The following is a 23,039-nucleotide window of genomic DNA, read 5'->3' as shown; positions in this document are numbered from 1 at the left end:
TAGAACAATAAAACAAATAATGTGCATCGTCAGGCGGGAAGGGCACATTTCACAGGATACAGCAGTTTTTGCCCAAGACAAAGTGATGCTGAAAATAAAAAAAGGATAGCACCATAGTCTGTAAAGTGTGATGTCCCAACTAGGGAGGCCAACTAATGGAATATTTGCTGGAATAGGATGTCCGCTGCCACAACCAAAGGCCCAGAGGAACAGCTCCATTTACAGGCCCTACAAAATGACAGTAATTCAGGTAGGGCCTAGATCTCCATATAGAGCTGATTCCACCAGGCAGGGGCCAGAGCTTAGAAGGACCTGGCCCTGGGCAAGGCAAAATGGATGTCCCTCGGGGCACGGGTGGTCAGGAGATGTTGTGTAGCAGATGGCAATGTCCTCCAGGGCGTGTATGGGGAAAGACGGTCCCTCAAGTATGTTGATCCCAGACAGTGTAAGGCTTTAAACATCAGAACCAAAACCTTGAAGTGGATCCAGTACCCGATTGGTAGTGCAACACTGGCCAAAGGCTTGCCCATAAAGGCATTACAGTTAACAGCTGTGCTGCTGCATTTTGCACCAGCTGGAGTTTCTGGATCAGCCCCAAGGACAAGCCTGTATAGAGCAAGTTACAGTAATCGAGTCTGGAAGTGACCGTTGCATGGATCACTGTAGCTAAATCCTGGAGGACAGATTATAGAAGGCACATCGTGCAACTGCTGTGACCTGGGCTTCCATGGTAAGTGAGGCATCCAGTATCACTCCCAGACTCTCTACCTTCAGAGCTGGCACAAGAGATGCACCGTCCAAGGTTGGGAGGCAGGGGCCTGACTCCAATCTCCCTCGGTTCAGGTACAGGACCTCCATTTTAGCTGGATTGAGCTTCAGCCGGCTTTATTGCAACCATCGAGTCACAGCTTCTAGAACCCTGGTCAGATGATCTGGGGTGGAATCTGATTGGCCATCCATCAGCAGATAGAGCTGGGTGTCATCTGTATATTGGTGACAACCCATCCCAACCTCAAGCAATCTGAGCAAGGGGGTGCATATAGATGTTAAACATCTTTGGTGAAAGAATAGCTCCCTGCAGTACACCACATTTAAGCTTGGAGATCTGCTCGCCAAGAGCCACCCTTTGTCCTCGACCATGGAGAAAGGAGGAAAACCTCTGTGAGGCAACCCCTTAACTCCACTGTCATTAGAACTTACTCAACCGTGTCAAATGCTGCTGAAAGATCTAACAGTAACAGAAGCTCTGACCCACCTTAATCCAGATGCCTTCTGAGGTCATCTGTGAGGACAACCCAAAACAGTTTCCTTCCCATGACCAGGGTGAAAGCCAGACTGGAAAGGGTCAAGGATAGAAGTATCCTCCAGGGATGTTTGAAACTGCTCTGCCACCTTGTCCAGAAATGAAAGATTCAAGACTGGACAGTAATTGGCCAGGAGCATAGGGTCCAAAGATTGCTTCTTTAAAAGCTGACACACCACTGCCTCTTTGAACCTAGCTGGGAACATCCCTGATGACAAAGACAGATTTATAATGACAACCAGAGGCCACCAGACATCAGCATCACCTGCTTTAACAAGCCAAGATAAGCAGGGGTCCAAAGGACAGGTGGTAGGCTTCACTGCATCCAAGATCCTGTCCACATCTTCCATAGAAAGTCCACTGAAGTGGTCCAAAAAAGGGTCAGAAGACAGACAATGGGCTTCTTGTTCTCATCCTATATCAATTGTGGCTGGGAGATCCTGGAGGAGAGTCAGGACTCTATCTGCAAAATAAGTTGCAAAAGCTTGGCAGCCAATGTCCGGTTCCCCAATCTTTTGTTTTGGCACAATAGTTAATGATTGAATTGTTAAATTGAATAGTTAATTATTGAATTGTCCTAAATAATTGGGCTGGGTGCGATTTTGCAGATGCAATGGAGACCACATAGAATTCCCTCTTAACAGACTTCACTGCTTTCTCATAGACCTTGTTCTTGGCTCCTCATCATAAGAATGCCACCACACTTGCTCTAGCCATCTAAGTTGCCACTTCATCCTTTTCAGCTCCAGGGTATACTATGGAGCTGCTTTGGCATGGCAGCAAACAGGGTACCAGGGAGTGATGTCGTCACTGGCTGTAGAGAGCCAGGAATACCAGTCCTCCACTTGCTCACCTAGCAACCTACCGGACAGGCCAAGGGAAACCCCTGACCCTTCCCTGTCCGGATGGGCAAGCCACCCAGACCCCTGCAGTAGCCAGTTTATACTGGCTACTGCCAGACCAGCGAAGGCCGGGAATACCCCCAAGTGGCACTGCCGCCCACCCAGGAGTGGCCTGCCAGAGGAGGGAACCCTATAGCGGGCACCATCGTAGAGAGCCGTACAGCCCAGCTGCCATCCAATCCCGCTACTTCCCCTGAAACAGGGGAAACCAAGAGTGCTCACCGGTTACCTACATAGTCCAAATCAAACTCCTGCCACTAAAGTTACCAAAATCCCAGCCTCAAAGCAACAATACAAGGTAGGCAAAACACATCCCAACCATGGCTAATCAGTTGAGATGAAAAAATTCCCACCTGGCCCCAAAACATGGCGATCAGAGAAGCCTGTACTACTGAAGGGTGGGAGGGTTGGCCGAAATTGCCCGTGATCTGTGCCATGGGAGTCATGGCTGGGCTAATAAATCCCCACTCCACGCCTCCCCCCCCCACCGAACATCCCCGGATGGGCTGAGGTCCATTTGCCTTGACTCCATCTGAGGTGGCAAACACAGCCCTCGCCCTATGCCGCCAAGCAGCGGTGCGGGCAGGAAGGGGCCGGATTGCCCCCCCAGTCGGAAGAACGAGACAAACACAGTATATTGCGTAAAGAAACAGGGCAACTTTATTGAACAAACATGGCATGGGGCAACCTAAAACTACCGGACAGGTCAAGGGAAACCCCTGACCCTTCCCTGTCCGGATGGGAGAGCAACCCAGCCCCCGGCAGTAGCCAGTTTATACTGGCTACTGCCAGGCCAGCGAAGGCCGGGAATACCCCCAAGTGGCACTGCCGCCCACCCAGGAGCGGCCTGCCAGAGGAGGGAACCCTATATCGGGCACCACCACAGAGAGCAATACAGCCCAGCTGACGTCCAATCCCGCTACTTCCCCTGAAACAGGGAAAACCAAGGGTGCTCACCGGTTACCTACATAGCCCAAATCAAACTCCTGCCACCAAAATGCCAAGCCTCCACTTAGGCACTTGGGCCCACCAGTTGGCCCAATGTCAACCGCAGCCCCAGCCATAGTTCAAACAAAAATGCCCTGTTACCTTTCACGGACAGGGGGACACAATCCTGCTGATATAGGTCCGCCAACTCTGACCTAATAGCAGGGTGAGGCAGGTAAATACCCAAACCATCACACAGCGCCTTCTTAATCGCCTTATTAGCCTTGCGCCTAGCCCTTTCATCCCAGCAGGGTCCCAGGCCGCTCTCCACAACCTGCAAGGAAGGATGGCGGACTACAAAATCAGCACCTCGGGTCACCTGCTCCGTATCATCCTGAGGTCTTCAATCGCCTGCAGTGAAAGGGCCTTCCCCTTCAGCAAGCCAAGATCATTACCACCAAAGTGGATAACCAAAACGTGAGGCGGAGGACCATTCCTCCCTCAAAACAGGAGAGGCAGGAGCCCGGCCCACCGAAGGCCATGACACCCCTGCCACTCGACTGCAGTCCACTCGCTGAGCCCCAATTGTGATTCAATGGGTGAACGCCAGGCCTGGTGGGCCACCAAAACACCATGCTATGGCCAGCGATCAAAATCCTCCTTTTCTCACACCGCACCACAGCACCTAAGAAATAGGAAAGAACAAAGTGAACCACAAAACACAAGAACGACATATCAAACATCAGCCTGTTGGGTATCCAAAGGGAGAATGTAACCCTTATATGCCGAGGACCGCCAACGGCCCACCTGCTGTATGGCTGATCCTGGATATCCCATGGCAGCTGCAGTAGATGCCTCACCAATGTGAAAAGAGTGAGTCCCAAATCTGACACCACCCAGACCTAGCCTCACTAAGGCCCTGCTGGTGATGGTCCAAAACTGAAACTTGGTCAACGGTGACCGGTCTTCATGACAAAATAAGAGACCAACCTCATCACCCCTTGCTGCAATGTACCTCCTCAGGGCGATCACAGAGCAAATTCCCGGGTCTAAACACGGACCCTAGGTGATAACAGTACCCCTCTGCTTCTGATCGGTCTTAGACCATCGCACCTTAATAGATACCCCATCACCCTCAATTTTAAAATCCCTCGACTGAAGAGAGCGGCCAGAAGAGTCATGGCACGAGCTAACCACTAGCTCACTAACCCTGAGCGCCCCGAAAAAGGCTGTCATAGCTGCAGCATGGAATAATAATGCCTCGAACTTTGAGGAACAAACTCCAGGCCACACAGCCTGCAATCCCCTTAAAACAGAAGGCGAAAAGGGTTGCCGGGTGTCGGGCCGAGGGCCTTGCTCCAGGGCCCAACCCTCCAACATCTTATGAAGCCTAAAATCGCCAGAGGCATCCACAAAACCCTTTATTTTATTTGTAAATGCCAATATTGCCAACTTAGCCCTTATGGACTTAACTACCAGCCCCTTACTTTTCAAATGGACGCAGAACTGCATAAGGTGCACCGCTGGAATGGGCCAAAGCCTGCCCAGCCGTACCTGTTCCCTAAATGCTTGGAACTGCTTAACCGAGCGATTATAGGCCTTCCTGGTACTGGGTGCCAGAGCTAACAACATTGCCCGGTCAGCCTCAACTCTCCAAGCCACCACATCTCTGGGGGCATCCGGGCCAGCAGGAGGTCGGCTTCTGGTGCGAGCTGTCGAAATTGCTCCATCTGCCGGCGAGACAGAGCGTGTGCCACACCGTTGCACACACCTGGCACATGCTTAGCAAGAAATAAAATATTCAGACGTAAACAACGTAAAGTGAATGCCCTCACCAAACTCATAACCGGAGCAGATTTAGAAGTCAAAGTATTAATAACATGAACTACAGCCAGGTTGTCTCACTAAAAATGCACCACATGATTGGCCAACTCGACACCCTACAACTGAAAAGCTACAGTTATTGGAAAAAAACTAAAAAAAAGTTAGGTTGCGACAAAGTTCACTGCCCAACCACTCGCTGGGCCAACTTTCCGCACACCTTTTCCCTTGAAAGTATACCCTGAAACCAATGGACCCTGCAGTGTCCGAGGTAATCTGAAGCTCCGCCTCAATTCTCATATCCTCATGCCGAAAGGAAATACCATTATATGAAGACAAAAACAGCTCCCATTCCTCAAAATCTGCACTGGCTGCCAATTACCTACCGAGTCCAGTACAAAGTGTTGGTTATTACCTTTAAAGCCCTATATGGCCGATGACCAGCCTACCTAAGGGACCGTCTCTCCCCACATGAACCCCAGAGGGCACTGAGGTCAGTGGGTAAAAACAAAATGACCATCCCTGGGCCGAGAGAGGTCAAACTTAAAAACACCAGAACACGGGCCTTTTCAGCCGTGGCTCCTGCACTGTGGAACCAGCTTCCGGAGGAAGTGCGGGCCCTGCGAAACCTTGACCAGTTCCGCAGGGCCTGCAAGTCCGCCCTTTTCAGACAAGCTTATACTGATACCAACTGCTGAGTTGCTTGGAATAAAGAGCCGCCATCCATAATACGATCATGGAACCACTTAAACTGGCAGAACCAGCGCCAAACAATTTTATTGCTGCCAGATACATTTAATACAATTTGAACTATGTATTTTAATTTAATTGACTGGTTTTTATGTTTAAAAATTTTAATTGTTAAATTTAAAGTTTTATCTATCTATGTTAATTGTTTGAAATGTTGTTAGCCGCCCTGAGCTGCCTAGGCGGGGAGGGCGGGATAGAAATAAAATTTATTATTATTATTATTATTATTATTATTGTTGCATTTTGCTGCTGATGCTAATCCGGTGATGGGGCAATCACAACACCCCCATGGCGTCACACAGTCACCTTAAAAATGCCCTCCCTGGAGCCACCACTTTGCATGCAAAGTTGAGATGGCCCACAATCTGCTGGAGCTCCAGAATCTTCCGCTTACCTTTCAAAGATGCCAGTTTCACCCGCAGGCCCCTGATCTTCTCAACTGGCAGCCGTGAAGCCTGCCGCACAGTGTCCAACTCAATACCCAGAAAAGTCAAAACTAACACAGGGCCCTCTGTCTTTTCATGCGCCAGCGGGATCCCAAGGTCCTCAATCAACCGTAAAAAAGACTGAAGCAGCCGGGTGCACTGGCCCGACCCCCACGGGCCCACAAACTAACACAGGGCCCTCTGTCTTTTCATGCGCCAGCGGGATCCCAAGGTCCTCAATCAACCGTAAAAAAGACTGAAGCAGCCGGGCGCACTGGCCTGACCCCCACGGGCCCACAAACAAAAAATCATCCAGATAATGAACTGAATTAGCAGAGCCCGACCGTTCACGCAGGACCCATTCCAAAAAAGTGCTAAAACGTTCAAAAGCTGAACAGGAGATGGAGCAGCCCATCGGCAAGGCCCTGTCCATATAATACTTACCATCAAACATAAAACCTAACAGTTCAAAGTCACCTGGGTGCACAGGCAGAAGGCGAAATGCAGACTTAATGTCACACTTTGCCATTTCCGCCCCAAACCCACAAGTCCATACCACTTTGACCGCCTGGTCAAAAGAGGTATACCTAACTGTACATAGGAAGTTGGGAATGGCATCGTTCACCAAACCCCCTTTGGGATAGGACAAGTGGTGAATCAGCCGAAACTCACCCAGTGCCTTCTTGGGCACCACACCCAAAGGGGAAACCTGCAGATTCAGAACAGGGGATGCATCAAAAGGGCCTAACACCCGGCCCTCCTTGCATTCCTTACTGATCTTCTCCCTCACCACATGCTTCATCCCCTGAATTGAACGTAGATTCCTTGCCATACAGGGTCCTCTAGGGGCCTGGAAAGGGATCTTAAACCCAAAAAGAAATCCTTCCCACAAATACTCCCTGTCCCCGGCCTTCAGATACTCAGCCAAAATGTCCTTAATTACCATCAGTTTGATGGGGCTGGGACCCTTTGTTAGCTGATTGGGTATTCCCGCTGCCACCTGACCGCTTACCAACAGGTCTGGGCTTGGATTTATTGCATGCCGACAACGCATGTGAAGCCCCACACAGCGGGCACTCATGCTTATTCTTGCAGGTTTTTCTGTTGCAAACCCCCTGCGACATGTACACCCAACACAGCAGCCGGGGTTGAACCCACTGCTGGACCTGTCACCAGTATTAGGCTTCACCGGAGACATAAATTGCAGCCACAGCTGCTGGTTAATCTGGTCCCAGGAAATTGCGGGCTTCAATGCTGTCCTCATACGGAACTCCTCGTCATACTGCAACCACACAGCACCCGCAAAGTCCGTATAAGCCTTGTAAATGATGTTTACAATATTGAAATAGCGGAGCCGCCCGTAAAGGCTGTGCTCGCGCTATTACCCCCACATAAATCAAGAACCCCGGTAACCCGTTGGCCCAATTCCTCTCAACCTTTCTAGCTAGAAGTGCCCTGTGTCATTCTGCATCTAGATCAGCAACTCTGTCCTTTCTTGGACTCAGCTGTCCTGCCCATGTTGTTGTTGTGGTTTTACCCATGATGCTGGATTACTTTAAGATGGTCTACGATGGGTTAATTTTGAAGACTACCGGAAAATTGCAAACAGAATCTGTTAGCTCAGTTATTGGTAGGAGAGTTGCATCACTTGTTTGGCAGGACTTCAGATGGACTTCGGACGGACCTTCAGGGAGACGATGAAAGATTGGAGAGGGAAAAATCTATTTCTGTTACCTCTTGTGTGTCAGTTTACAGATACTGGACACACAAGTGGCACTCTGTAGAGAGGTGATTGTGACCTCATCCCCCCGCCCCTCTAATTATGAAAACTACCAGTTTCTGGCTTGTTGGGAACTGATTTACAGGATCTAATTGAAAAGTCAGTAATTCTCACAGAAGATAAATTATAGGAAAACTCACATTTCTTCATCAGAACTTCATTTGGGGCAAGACACTTCTCTCAGTATTTTCCATGCTTCTTCTCTATTCAATTTATGGTGCCTTTCCTTACTCTCCATGCTTTAAAGAGAGAGAAAAGAAATCACACCTGCATACTGTAGTTGATTTAATATTTATTCTTTTCAGCTCTCACTCAGCCAGTTCTGGTTATTAAACTTAAAAATGTGCCCTTGGAAGTCCTCACAACTATGCACATCACCTTAATGTAAGTTACTTGTCTCTTCTTTCCTACTCTACCCATGGGTCAGTAATAATTCAGCGCTTGCACAGAGGACTACATTTACCTTTACCTTTGTCCTCCATCACAATAAGAATAACTATATTCCCCCACTTTTAACTGACCTTATTGAAATACTGGACACATGAAAGGCATAAATATGTTACTTCTTAATACACAATCAACTTTTCATACAGACAGACTGCTGTTGATGTAGTGGATTGATGAAAATTCTATCATGCCCTTCAGAGATGCAGATGGATAAGGAAAAATGAAATGAAATTATGTGATAGATGACAACATTGTCATTTGTATTTGGCAGGGATGTTTGGTCAACAGGATGCTGCTGAAAATAGTGTTGCTGCTGATGTGGCCATGTCCCATAGTATGTGAGATTAAGTCCATCAACTGCACCATCTACAATGATCCTTTTCCTATCCCTCACCAGTTTTATCAGTCAGGGGATGTACTCATTGGTGGGATGTCCTCTCTAGCTGGCTACCCAAATTACCTTCTGTCTTTCAGGGAACACCCTGCAAGAATGGTGACTGATCACCCTATGTAAGCATTCTTTTTCTTTTTTATAACTCATTCAGATTACTTGTGGTTGAGACAAGAGTGTTGAGTGCCATTTTTTTTTTTTTTTTACATTTCTGCATGCAGAAAAGAATTCCACCAGACTCTGGGGTCGTCATTTACTTTGCCTGTGTTGACTCACGTTGTGTTTAATAATGGTGTAGATTTAGGACTTTGCCACATCATGGTCGACTTAGATAACTCCCCCTGTGCTATCCCCTTGCTATGGTCAAACCAAATTCTCTGAGAAAAGTGACGTCAGGTGGCCAGTAGGAGAAAGACTAATTTTGAAATGTGGCATGACTTGAATATCCCTGAATACTTATATTTTCCGTTTCTATCCTCTGTTGTAACTATGCCACACGTCTCTCTTTAGAAACCTATTTTTATATCCTCACACTACTTTTTCCTAAAGAGATTTGAAATTTGTGAACTGGTTGCGCAGAAGAGGCACAAAAATGTCTTGTGTATTGAAATTCTAGCAGGTGTGTTTCTGAATCTACTGATATCTGTTCAGTGCAGCTTACCTCCTGGCAAGTTTTCAGAGATGGCAGTTGAAATCATTTTAAAATAAGGTTAAATATGTGTATGCATTAAGCATTAAGGATTTGGATAGGAAAATGCAGACGATTTGAATAGAAAAAATGGGTATATCATTATAAGGAAATTGCATGGACCAAAATAGATGGCAGTAGCATACAACTCCACCCCAAAAGCAAACACATGGAAGTCATCTCATGGAGTCATACTTAGTTTCCACTAAGATAGAAGAAGATATTGGGCAGGGAGGGAGGGAAAACGCAAGCAACCTTCCCTTGTGGCATTAAAGTCCATTTCCATTTTATTTGCAAAGTTTATCAGTTGTGTTTATGGCAAAATAACTTCTGCTATAAATGATCAGGTAGACACATACATAAAAACCATCTTTAGATATCGCAATCTTCATTCTTGCAGGCTACTAACAAAACACTATCAGCAGATCTTAGCCTTGGCATTTGCTATAAAAGAAATAAATGAAAATCCAAGCTTCATAGCCAACATCAGTTTGGGTTTCTACATCCTCAGCACTAGTGATAATGGAAGGATGATATATAAAGCTACTCTCAACCTAATTTCTGCACACCAGAAGCTGGTACCCAACTTCAGCTGTGCTACACGGAGGAAACAGATAGCACTTATTGGAGGGCTTGTCTCTAAAATCTCTGCTAAGATTGCCACCATTCTGAATATCTACAAAACTCCACAGGTAGGCTGCATTCATGGAGATATGGAAAATACACTGTGCTAACATGCAATTCACCATTCTTCTTTAATCCATTGAGGAAAAAACTTATTAATTATGCATTTCCTTTCAGCTCACTTATGGATCGTTTTCCCTCACGGAGGATGACAGAAAGCAATTCCCTTTTGTGTATCCGATGGTTCCTAATCAAGCCTATGAGCACAGGGGAGTTGTCCTATTACTGCACCATTTTGGATGGAATTGGGTTGGTCTCCTGGCTGTGGATGATGACAGCGGAGACAAGTTTTTGCAGACCATAGAACCAGTACTGACTGAGAATAGCATTTGCGTCGCTTTCACTTTCAGATTAACCAAAGAATCTTATGTGGAAGAATTCACACAGTCGTATTTAACGCAATGGGAAAAGTACCTGGTTCTCTTGAACAGAGAGGCTAACGTATGTTACGTATATGCTGAACCACCAGCCATGATAGTATTACATTCAATCTTCTTTCAGGCACCCATGTTTTTATTACCTTTACCTGGTAAGGTGTGGATTACTACATCCCACTGGGACTTTGAGGCAGCTTATGTCCAAAGGTTTTGGGATATTCAAAGTTTTCACGGTGCCCTGTCCTTTGCAGTCCATTCCAATCAACCACCCGGATTCCAACAATTCCTTCAGACCATAAGACCTTCTTGGGATGGAGGAGATAGCTTTATCCAGGACTTCTGGGAACAGGCTTTTGGTTGTTCATTGGTATTATCTAATGAGGAAGAGGAGGAGGAAAATACAGAGATGTGTACTGGGGAGGAGAAACTAGAGAAGCTTCCTGGGGTTCTGTTTGAAATGAAGATGACAGGTCTCAGCTACAATGTTTACAATGCTGTACATTCAGTGGCACATGTCTTAAATGAGATCCACTTATTGAAGTCCAAACACAAACGACTGGCAGGTGGAGGGAAGCTGGATTTCCAGAATGTACAGCCTTCACAGGTATCTCTATGCTCTTAACATTGGTCATGACATCATCCAACGATAGTCAAAACATTTCTTGTTTAGGTCATTCAAAGCTAACATGAAATTCCTCTGTGTCCTCAGGCCAAGGGTCCCTGTTCACATGCACACTATGAAGGCCTGTTCTATTCCTGCTTGGCCAGTATCACATACCATTTACACAAATACGATTTGTGTAGCATCCACTCAGCTTCTTAAAGCCATTTCCTTAAACTGCATTGCCTTCCCAATACCCTAGCCAGCCTTTGCTACAGTTCTCAGAGTCATGGTATGCCCTATTTGCTCCTCCCCAGTCCTTGGCATTTACAGACATTTTCACAGCAGAAGGAAGATGTGTGGTTGGAAAGGAGGTGATAATGCTGACAATAGGGATCTCAGAGCAGACAGGCATGTCTGGTGCAAGAAACCAGCTGTAGGGGTGCAGGAGCTGTTCTCCAGTATGGTGGAGATCAGGGGACACACAGATGAACTCAGACACCATTGTGGTATTGAAGCAACTACCTTGAGTACACTTGAGTCTAAAGCTACCAAGTATCAAGGAGGGGCAAGAGGACTTTCCATGATTCTGAGGACTGTGCAGCAAAGGCTGATTGGGGCAACTCAACTAGGCTTCTTTGGACTCTCGAACATTCTCCTCACTCACTCAAGAGTACTGTAGCCAGTTTCTTGGAATTAAACAATTTTATTAGTAACATATGGTAGCAAATCTATATCAATATCTTACAACTTAAAATGAAAAATTTATCTAACCCATATCTTACTTTTCTCCCACCCCTCCCCCGTTATTTGACCCCCACCAGTTTTATTTACTTAAAAAAGAAACAAATATTAAAGGGACCCTTAACTATTAAAAAACTCCAAAGTTATATTCTTCTTTTAAAACTTAATCATGATCAAAAATTGTCCAATGTCCTTTTATTTTCCACTCTTTTTCTACGTATCTTCTGAACTTCTTACACTCCAGCTTAAAAACTTCCAAATCATAGTCTCTTAATATTCTTGTTAATTTGTTCATTTCACTCCATGTCATAACTTTTATAATCCAATCCCATTTCTCTGGTATTTTTTCTTGTTTCCACAACTGTGCATACAATGTCATAGAGGCTGAGAGCAAGTACCAGATTAAAGTTCTATCTTCTTTTGGAAATGTTTCCATTTGTAGTCCCAACAGAAAAGTCTCTGCAACTTTGTTAAACTCATATCCCAAGATTTTAGAAATCTCTTGCTGAATCATCTGCCAAAACATTTTAGCTCTTTCACAAGTCCACCACATATGGTAGAAAGAACCTTCATGCTTTTTACATTTCCAACATCTGTCTGGCATCTTATTATTCATCTTTGCCAATTTTTTAGGAGTTATATGCCATCTATACATCATCTTAAAACAATTTTCTTTAATACTTTGACATGTTGTGAGTTTCATAGAGTTCTTCCACAAATATTCCCAAGATTCCATCTTATTTCTTTATTTACATTAATTGCCCATTTAATCATTTGAGATTTCACTACTTCATCTTCTGTAGACCATTGTAAAAGTAATTTGTATACTTTTGAAATTAGTTTATCATTGTCTCCAAGCAAAACTTTTTCCATTTCTGTTTGCTCTTTCCTTATTCCTTCAGTTTTAATGTCACTCTCTGCCAAGCTCTTTATTTGTTGCATTTGAAACCAATCATATTTGTGACTCAATTCTTCAGCAGTTTTCAGTTCTATTTTTTCACTTTGTATTTTTAACAATTGATTATATGACAACCACTTTTCTTCACCTATCTCAGCCGTTATCTTTATTACTTCAGCTGGCACTATCCATAAAGGACTTCTCTCATCTCCATATTTCTTGTATTTTCTCCATGTATTTAATAAATTGCTTCTTATATAATGGTGAGAGAAAAGACCATCCATCCTCTTTTTTCCATAATACAAATATGCGCGCCAGCCAAATTTATTTCCGTGACCTTCCAACACTAGAAGTTTTTTGTTTAACAGCGTTATCCATTCTTTCATCCACACTTAGCAAACTGCTTCGTGATATAATTTTAAATCTGGTAGTTGAAATCCGCTTCTCTCTTTTGCATCCGACAGAATTTTCATTTTAATCCTTGGCTTCTTCCCAGCCCACACAAATTCTGAAATTTTCCTACGCCATTTATCAAATTGTTTAGCATCCTTCACAATAGGAATAGTTTGAAACAAATACATTATCCTTGACTGAATATTCATTTTAATTGCAGCTATTCTGCCCAGCAATGACAAATTAAGCTTATTCCATTTTAGCATATCTTCATCCATATTATGCCATATCTTCTCATAATTATTTTTAAACAGATCAATATTTTTCATTGTTATATCCACCCCTAGATAATTTTCATTTCTTCTGTAAGATCTGCATTAACACACAACCTTTCCCTTTGTTCGGAGTATATTGTTTATATCATTCTTATAAAACTTTCTCCCAGCTCCATTTTTTCCATTACCCCGAACATAAAGTCCCATCTTAAATTGTCAAATGCTTTCTCTGCATCTGCAAATAATAATACTACTTTTTTTTCTGGATGTCTTTCATAATATTCTACAATATTTACAATAGTCCTAATATTATCTCTTATTTGTCTTTTGGGAAGAAACCCTGTTTGATCTTCCTTTATAAAATTTATCAAATGTTGTTTAAGCCGTTCTGCCAAGATTCTTGTAAATATTTTATAGTCATTATTTAATAACGAAATTGGTCTGTAATTTTTTACATTTGTGGCATCTCTATCTTCTTTAGGTATCAACGAAATGACAGTTTCTTTCCATGTATTTGGTACTTTCCCTTTTATTCTTATTATATTCATCAACTTCTGCAATTTTGGTATTAATTCGTCCTTAAAAGTTTTAAAATATTTAACTCTATATTCATCTGGCCCAGGAGCTTTTCCATTTTTCATTTGGTTGATTACTGCTTCAATTTCTATCTTTTTAATTGGATCATTCAAAACTTTTCTCATATTTTCAGTTAGGGGTTCTTTTTTTAACTTTTGTAGATATTCATCCATCTTCTCTTTCTTTATTTTAACACCTTTAAACAGTTTGGCATAGTACTTGAAAAATTCTCTTTTTATTCCCTCTTGAGTAACCACTTCCCTTCTATCTTCCACAATTCTGCTAATAATTCTATTTTCTCTCTTTTTCTTCAAATGCCAAGCCAAATACTTTCCCGGTTTATTTGCTCCCTCAAATGATTTTTGCTGAAGTCTTTTCAAACTCCATTCCACTTCTTTATTCAACAAATGTCTCAATTGAGTTTGTAATATTGTAATTTCCTTTAAAATTTTCTTTTTCCCTGGTCTTTTTCTCAGCTCCCCTTCTTTCTTTTTTATTTCATTTTGAATGTCCAACAACTGTTTTTCTTTTCTTCTCTTGTCTTTATTATTTAAAGTAATCAACAATCCTCTCATTACTGCTTTATAAGCATCCCAGACCGTCTGAAAATCAATATCCTCTTTATCATTCACTTGGAAAAAAACTTTAGTTTCTTTTTCTAGATATGTCACTGTTTCTTTATTCTGTAGTAAATCTTCATTCAGTCTCCATCTTCTCAATTTCTTGGACAATTTTGTAATCCACATTATTGGGTTATGATCAGCCCCAATTTTAGGTAGAATCCCTATCTTCTTTGTTACAAGACTTAACTCTTTAGTTCCCCACAGCATGTCAATTCTAGAAAAACTTTTGTGTCTTGCTGAAAAAAGGTATAGTCCCGCACTTCAGGATTAAATTTCCTCCATATATCTTCTAATTTTTTTTGTTTAACCAATCCAAAGAAAGACTTTGGAAATTTCCCTTCTTTCCCATCATTTTTTTTCCTCCAGATCTATCCAATGAGTTCTTAACTGTTCCATTAAAGTCTCCCATTATGGTTTAGTTATTGTTAATATTATCGTTATAGTTGATGTTTGTAAAATTGTGTTTATTATTAATTAATAAAAAATTTAAACTGGAAAAAAAAACTTGATCATAGGTCAGTTCATCAAATTTTTGTGTAATGTCTTTGAAAAAAGCATCCTTTGCACCGTTAGGTGCATACAATCCCAACAACAATGTTTTTTTTCCATTTAATATTGTCTCCACTGCTTTATCTTTAAATACTAATTTTGGCTCCAATTCTTGTTTGATATATAAAACCACTCCTCTTTTCTTCTGTTCAGCTAATAAAAAAAAATTCTACTCCCAATTGTTTGTTCCATAAAAATTTAAAATCCTTTTGTTTAATATGTACTTCTTGCAAACATATTATATGTTTGCAAGCCAGTTTGGTGTAGTGGTTAAGTATGCGGATTCTTATCTGGGAGAACCGGGTTTGATTCCCCACTCCTCCACTTGCACCTGCTAGCATGGCCTTGGGTCAGCCATAGCTCTGGCAGAGGTTGTCCTTGAAAGGGCAGCTGCTGTGAGAGCCCTCTCCAGCCCCACCCACCTCACAGAGTGTCTGTTGTGGGGAGGAAGGTAAAGGAGATTGTGAGCCGCTCAGAGACTCTTCGGAGTGGAGGGCGGGATATAAATCCAATATCTTCTTCTATATTACAGTTTTGTTTCTTAATCCAATGAAATGTTGCCCTTCTTTTTTGTGGTGAATTTAGTCCATTAACATTCCAAGACAATAATTTGTAATCCATCATGGTGCAAATTTTTTATTTTCTTCAAAAATCTACTCAACTCCTGAGCATTTTTAAGTGTGACTCTTTTCCTCTGCAGTTCAAAACTCAAACCTTCAGGTATAATTCATCTGAACCTCGTGCCATTGTCCCTCAATTTTTCTGACAGCTTTTTATATGTTCTCCTATCGTTTATCACTTGCCTCGGCAACTCCTTCATGATTCTCACTTTACTGCCTCCCACTATCAGTACCTTTTCAAAATTTTTATTCATGATCCTTCCCACCATTTCCTTTGTCATATATCTTATAACAACATCTCTTGGTAGATTATTTTTCTTGGCATAAAGTGAGTTCACTCTGTACATATAATCATACACATTTTTAGTCTCTTCAGGATCTTCATCTAAGAATTCTGCAATTATTTTTATTATATATCCTTTCAAATTCCCATCCTCCACTTCAGGCACTCCTCTCAGACGTATCTTAGTTTCCATCAATTTGCAGTCATGGATTGTCACTTTTTCTTGAATTTTCAACAAGATGGAATCATATACTTTCATTTTTCCTTCTACTTCCTGCACTTTATTAGATGTTTCCCCGGTTTCCTTTTTGAGATCTTCCATATCCTTTTTTATCTCTGTAATAATTTCTTCTTTCGATTCATCTATCATCTTCCTCACCCCTCTCATCATTCTGGCTTCCATCGCGTCCATTTGTTCCTGCATCTTTTCCAATGAAAGAGCCCTTGTTCGGGGCTTGTTCGGGGCTGCTTGGCTTCAGACATTTAAAAACACCAAAAAATTTAACTTCACAAATTTCGGATTTAACTGTCAGGTTCAAAAGATTAGGACTTGCTTTTTATAATCAGCTTAATTTTACCTTCCTCGGTGCTTCCTAGACCAAGATATAATTTTTAAAACTTTTAAACCCTTCAAAAACCAACAACATTTTAGATCTCACCAGATTCAAAAGACTAGGACTTGCCCTTTATGGCAAGCCCAATTTTGCCGTCCTCTGAGCTCCCAAAGTCCAGATATTTATTTTTAAAGTTTTTAAATTTTCCAAAATGGCGGACACAACTTTTTATTACTTCTGACAATTTCTTTTCCCTTTTAAAAATTTCCGAGAACCACACAAATAATATGACCAATAGTTCTTATCTTCTTACCCTCTTTTCAGTTTTTTCCAACAATTTATAGTGTCCCGAATTCTTTTTATAACAATGTTTATAATTTAGCCTCGCAGCAATGGCTGCCGATGTTTCTCAATGGTATATATTCCTAGAGTAGGTTTTCTTTCCACTACTTCCTGTTTTTGTTACCACAAAGTCACAAGGAGATCTCACAATACTTGACATATTTCCTGTCTTGCTCAGATGTGCTGCAGGTCTGTTCCAGTATGACGATGTTGCTTTTTACTTCCAAAACCGCAGTAGACAAAACAATAAATTCCTTCTCACTTTTTAGCAGTTTTTAACACTGTCCTTTATATTTATAAAATCCAAATTTCACCTCTTCCTTCCCTCTTCTTCCAAGCTCTCTATATTTTTTCCCACCTTTTAAATTTGTCCCTTTAAGGTATAAATAGTTCCGGAATGAAAAAAATATTCTTCTGTACCTTTTCTTCCAATTATCCAAGTTTCCACTGATCTTTCAAAGCTTTAGATGTTTAGCAATGTCCAAGAAGGTTAGGATGCTGATGAGCTTATGTCAAATAAATGACTCTGGGCACTTCTGCAGACGATGATTATGCAACTTCCCCTGAGACCCCTCAAAACCTCAAAGAAGTCACCTCCGGGGCTTCCTTTTAGCCAAGGTAAATCTCCTTAAAGTTTTCTGTGCATGTTTTGGACTATTCTCTAATTGAGAAAAGTAGGCAGTAGGCATTGATTTGCCTTCCACTACCCCAAACAGAAGTTCCAGCCTGCTCTTGTTATGAGAGACAGCTCAGCTCGGCATTTTTCTCCCTCGGAAGTCAAGCAAGAGTACTCTAGCCTGTTTCTTAGATAGCACAAGGGTGTTTCTGGGTTCATCTGTGTATCCCCTGATCTCCATTGTACTGAAGAGCTGCTCCTGCACCTTTCTTGCCATCTTGTTGCTCCGTTCTTTGCCAGTCTGCTCTGAGATCCCAGTTGTTGCCATTATCACCTCCTTTCCTACCTCACATCTTCCTTCTGGTGTCAAAATGTCTGCCTCCCCAGCTTTTGCTGTGTTCCATAATCCATTTCTTTGCTGCCACCTCTGGGAAATTAGCTAACCTGACTGAAGGCTCCTCACTCACTTCCCTCCTAAGGTTTGAAGCTACCCTTTTTAAGAACTTGACCACCAAGGCAGATCCCGCCATCCTGCCATCAGCAGATGCCAAACTCTGGGCTCAGACTTTATAAATCTAATCCTAGCTGTGGGAGAACTTTCGCTTCCAACCAGGCCTACCAGATTTTCCTTCCATTCATATCCAGTGCTTCAAAAACCAAGGGGTGCAGCTAGGCAGGCATGCTGTTAAGTTCATTTATTTCATAATCCAAGATAAGAATTAAAACAAATATACGTTGGTCACATCATGACACCCATAGTTAATATGGGGAAAGAGTTAAATAAGCATACATTTAAGATGTATAACATGTTTTAGAATTAAGTTAATTTAAGTTTGGAGGTTTTCCTCTGCCTAAGTAGAATAGGCCAAGTACAATATCTTGCCTCCTTGGCAGTAGGTTATTTATAACAATCTGCTAGGAGAAGAACAGAATAAAATTGATGTGGAATATCCAGATTTGGTGCTATAATTGGGTCAATATATTTTTCCTGAATCTCTAGACATGTCATAATTATTGCTAATCTATGGGAAATTAGTGTAGCTTTTTTCGTTTTGTTTTATGTTCTGTTTTAACCCAGATCCACAGCTTTTTAAGGAATATCTTGTTCAATAATAGTGCTGGAGACACCATTCGTTTTGATAAATACAATGAATTAGTTACAGATTTTGATGTTACCAACTGGGTTACCTTCCCCAATGGCTCATTTGTTAGAGTCAAAGTAGGAAGACTGTATCCTCATGCCTCTTCAGGCAATGAATTGAGTCTTAATGATGCTCAGATTGTGTGGCACAGAAGTTTTAACCAGGTGAGTCACAGTTGCAAGTGCTTGGTAGTCTAAACACAGTCTTTTGTAAGCAAGCAAATTTATTATTTTTAAAGAAAATACATTGTAGAGACCAAACTACTCTATCTGCACTTTCCCAGGGAGATTGCAGTAATCTTTTACATACACATTTGGGGGTGGCAGGGGGAGAGACACTCTGACCCTTTCCTACCATGTTAGTTGATGTCCACATTTTCCCACAGAATTTGGAACAACCTCAATGCATTCAATGTTTTATTTTGTTGAAACATTGCATCTTCTTTTTTTAGATGTATTTAGTATTCATAGTTGCAAAATTTCAAAATTGTAGTTGCATGTTTCACCAGGGCTTGTTCCGAGTGGAGAGGCCTTTTGATCCTGGCGCTTCTCTTCGTTTTCATTCAAGTTTTCCTGGAGCTACGACATGGTGTACCATTCTCCTGTAGGAAGCAGAAATCGCTTGGAAGAGGATCCTGCTTCCTGTGGAAGAGCACCGTGCCAACTCGTAGTTCCTTGGTAACTTGTACCAAAACGGAGAGAAGACGCGGGAGCAAAAGTGCTCTCCATCCGGAACAAGCCTTGTGCGAAATTGGTCTTAGTGTCGTCAGAAAAGTATTTTTCACCAACCCTGTCATTGCTGGTCCCTCCTAAGAAAATACTGGCTTCCATTGCAAATAAAAGAGGTTCATTCAACATATAATCTCTTCAGAATGGTAGATTTTTCTTCTCTTTTTCAACTTCCCCTTTGTCAATATTCTACAACTCTCATTTCTCTCCATTACATTTTCTGTTAATCCTTCCCACCCTATTTTTCTCCCTTCCCTTCTCTGACACAATATAGGGTGAGAGCTGTTTTGCATCTTTCCTTCTACCCTTCACAACACTGGCCCTGGAGACCAAGAGAGGATTGTGTCCTGACTTCTAAGGCTTCCTGTCTTGACACATACGTCAGAGACTGACAGATGGGTGGCTCCTGATATCCAAGTCTTCTCCCCACCATGACACTGGCCTAGAAGGCTGAGATATGCACAATTCCTGACCTCTAATCCCTTGCCCCACCCCCCAGCACCAGCAAGAAGGTCCAATAGCAAATGCCATGTGGTTTCTGACCTCTAAGACTTCTCCTTCTCCCAACTGTCTCTGACAATTCCCGCATGCCCTTTGAGACTCCCAGGCTCCCTGTGGAGATTTCTTCCCCCAACCATTGCAGGCTAAGAGACTTCTGCCCTCTCATCACCACAGACAGTGAGCCCCTTGAGGTTCCTGATTTTCACTGCTGAGCTGCCAAAGCTTCCACCTCCCCCCATCACTGCTGGCAATCTTGGCTCCTGTCCACTGCAGTGACCCTTAAATAGGAAGAAGAGGAGGCAACTGCTTTGTGCACCCTTGAAAACCTGAGGCCATTAATTCTTAGGGTACCCATAAATGAGAAACGACTTGACAGCACTTAACACTTATACACACCCACACATGCACCATCACATTCCTGCCATTTGTGTGAGTGTGAGCTTGTAATAACCAAACAATTTGCTCCACGTATAGTCTCTCAGGTCATCATTTCTTGACAACAGCCTACTTTTCAGAACAGTTTCTTGATGTAAATCTCTCTCTTTTCTTTATGGGAAGGTGCTGCCTCTCTCTGTATGCAATGATCCCTGCCTTCCTGGCTACAGCAAGAGAAAGAAAGAGGGAGATAAATTTTGCTGCTATGGTTGTCGTCTATGTCCGGAAGGGATGTTCTCTGACAAGATGGGTAGGAGATGTTTCGCTAAACATTCTCCTTCGTGCTTTACATCAGTGGTGACGAAGCTCAATAACATAACTCATTAGCATAAGTCCCCCTTACCAGCCAAAAGCAACCTGATGCAAGAAAGGAGAACCCCGGGTGAGTGAGGCCTGCTTGGGCTGGCTAGAGATTCTGCCAGCCCAAGCAGGCCTCGCTTAACTGGGGCTCTCCTTGCCCCCCTCCCACAGTCAAAAGGTCAGCAAGCCAACCACCACCCAAAATCAATAAGAAGCAGAGAAAGGGAGACGTGGGCCTCTCCAGGGGTTAATGAGGGCTGCTGGGGGCATGGCAAAGCTCCTAGTGGCTGGCTGGCTGCCCACCAGTGTTCCCTCTAAGCTGATTTAGTGTGAGCTAGCTCACAGATTTTTATCCTCCAACTCACACATTTTTGTCTCAGCTTAGGAAGGAGGACCCCTGAGCAAACTAATTTATGCAGTTGCTCACAACTTTCATGCCAGTAGCTCACAAAGTAGAATTTTTGAGCACAGGACTCTGCAGCTTAGAGGGAACATTGCTCCCCACCCTCCTCATCCAGGGATTGTTATGAAGTCCATGGAAATGTTTTAATTTTTTCTCACATAAAAATAAATTTCAGTGGCCCCCAAATATATGTAATCTTCTTTTAAAAAAAGTTGAAGTATTTAAATTTGTATCAAGAAGAATTCTTCATTTTGATATTATTATGGTGGTGGTGGGGGGTCCATGAAGGCAAAAGAGCCTAGGACCCATGGAAGTTATAATGTGGCCTTTTGTACACTATGGAATTGTACTGTTGATTTATTTTTTACTGACCAATATTTATAGTTTTTAGCCAGACACAGCAGGTTAATAAGCATGTGGAAGAACAGAGACTGTCTATCCCTCCCATCCTCCATTTGCCTTTCTCAGATAGTATTATAGTTGAATAAGAAAGATCATCAGAACACTCTAAGTCATGTCCTCTGGATCTTTAGTGCAAGGGAAGGAGAAACAGAGAACCTTCCTGGGTAGGCAGTGACAGTTTTCTTGACTGGCCATCCCCAGCATGATTAACAGTAGCATTGAACAAAGCCATCACCAAGTTTGCATTGGAAATTTGGAAGGAGAAGGAAGAGGTAGTCCTCTGGAGCTAATGTATTGTATACTCCCTGAGATATGGCCTACACTATAGAAATGTTTAAGCACTTCTTTTTTCCTCCCCATCAGACATGGAAGCCTGTATCCAATGTGCAGAGGATCTTTATCCTAGCAGAGAGAAAAATCAATGCATTCCCAAGGATATAACCTACCTTTCTTACCAAGAACCTCTTGGGAGAGTGCTAGTTATGCTGGCTATTTCTTTATCTCTGGTGACAGTTCTGGTACTTGGAACTTTCATTCAGCACAAGAATACACCCATTGTCAAAGCCAACAACCAGAGCCTCACGTATATTCTTCTAATCTCTCTCCAATTTTGCTTCCTCTGTTCATTACTCTTCATTGGGAAACCTTCAAAAGTGACCTGTCTTATTCGACAAGTGACATTTGGCATTGTTTTCTCTCTGGCCCTTTCTAGTGTGTTGGCCAAAACCATCACCGTTGTTCTGGCCTTCATGGCCACGAAACCAGGATCCAGGATGCAGAAATGGGTGGGCAAAAAAATGTCACAATATATATTCCTTTCTGGTTCCTTCATTCAAGTAGCTCTTTGTACTCTTTGGCTCAGTACTTCCCCACCCTTCCCAAATCGGGATATGAACTCAGTGTCTGGGGAAATCATACTGCAATGTAATGAAGGGTCAGTTGCCATGTTTTATTGTGTTGTAGGCTATATGGGCTTCCTGGCTGCCCTCAGCTTCACTGTGGCTTTTCTAGCCAGGAAATTACCGGACAGTTTCAATGAAGCCAAATTCATCACTTTTAGCATGTTGGTCTTTTGCAGTGTTTGGTTGTCCTTCTTCGCAACTTACTTGAGCACCAAAGGGAAATCTATGGTAGCTGTGGAGGTCTTCTCCATTTTGTCATCCAGTGCTGGGTTATTGGGTTGCATCTTTTTCCCTAAATGTTACATCATCTGGCTTAGGCCTGAGCTGAACAACAGGGAGCAGTTAACTAGGAAAGGATGAAAACTGTAAAGTTGGTTCTCTTATAGAATAGATAAAAAATTAGAAATTCCAGTTCCTAATAATCCTTGAAGGAATCCATCACAGTTTAACTGGTTTAGATGTTCTTCCTGATCTTTGGAGTGGGTTTCTCTTCCTCTTTCAACACCGCTGACATCAACTGGCCTTTACAGGAATTACCCACTTCAAAGAGCAGCTCTAACAGCTTCCCTTCCCTACATTGCTATTCTCCAACTCCACTTCATAACAGTGGCTGGTTCCACACTCACCTTTCTCCGGGGCAGGCTTCAGTTTCTGGGT

General features: G+C 42.7%; 1 protein-coding gene across 1 annotated transcript; it reads left to right on the top strand.

The window, feature by feature from the left end:
• Positions 1 to 7,670: 7,670 nt before the first annotated feature.
• Positions 7,671 to 22,742, top strand: LOC132583106 (vomeronasal type-2 receptor 26-like). The gene is made up of 6 exons (XM_060254773.1): positions 7,671 to 7,758; positions 8,214 to 8,292; positions 9,835 to 10,126; positions 18,648 to 18,875; positions 20,499 to 20,625; positions 21,844 to 22,742. Exons 1-6 carry the CDS (start codon positions 7,671 to 7,673, stop codon positions 22,740 to 22,742), a joined length of 1,713 nt encoding a protein of 570 aa, XP_060110756.1.
• The last annotated feature ends 297 nt before the right edge of the window (positions 22,743 to 23,039 follow it).

This window comes from Heteronotia binoei, chromosome 15 (genome assembly GCF_032191835.1).
Source record: "Heteronotia binoei isolate CCM8104 ecotype False Entrance Well chromosome 15, APGP_CSIRO_Hbin_v1, whole genome shotgun sequence".
NCBI classification, from domain to species: Eukaryota; Metazoa; Chordata; class Lepidosauria; order Squamata; family Gekkonidae; genus Heteronotia; species Heteronotia binoei.
This window is presented reverse-complemented; position numbering and strand designations above follow the sequence as displayed.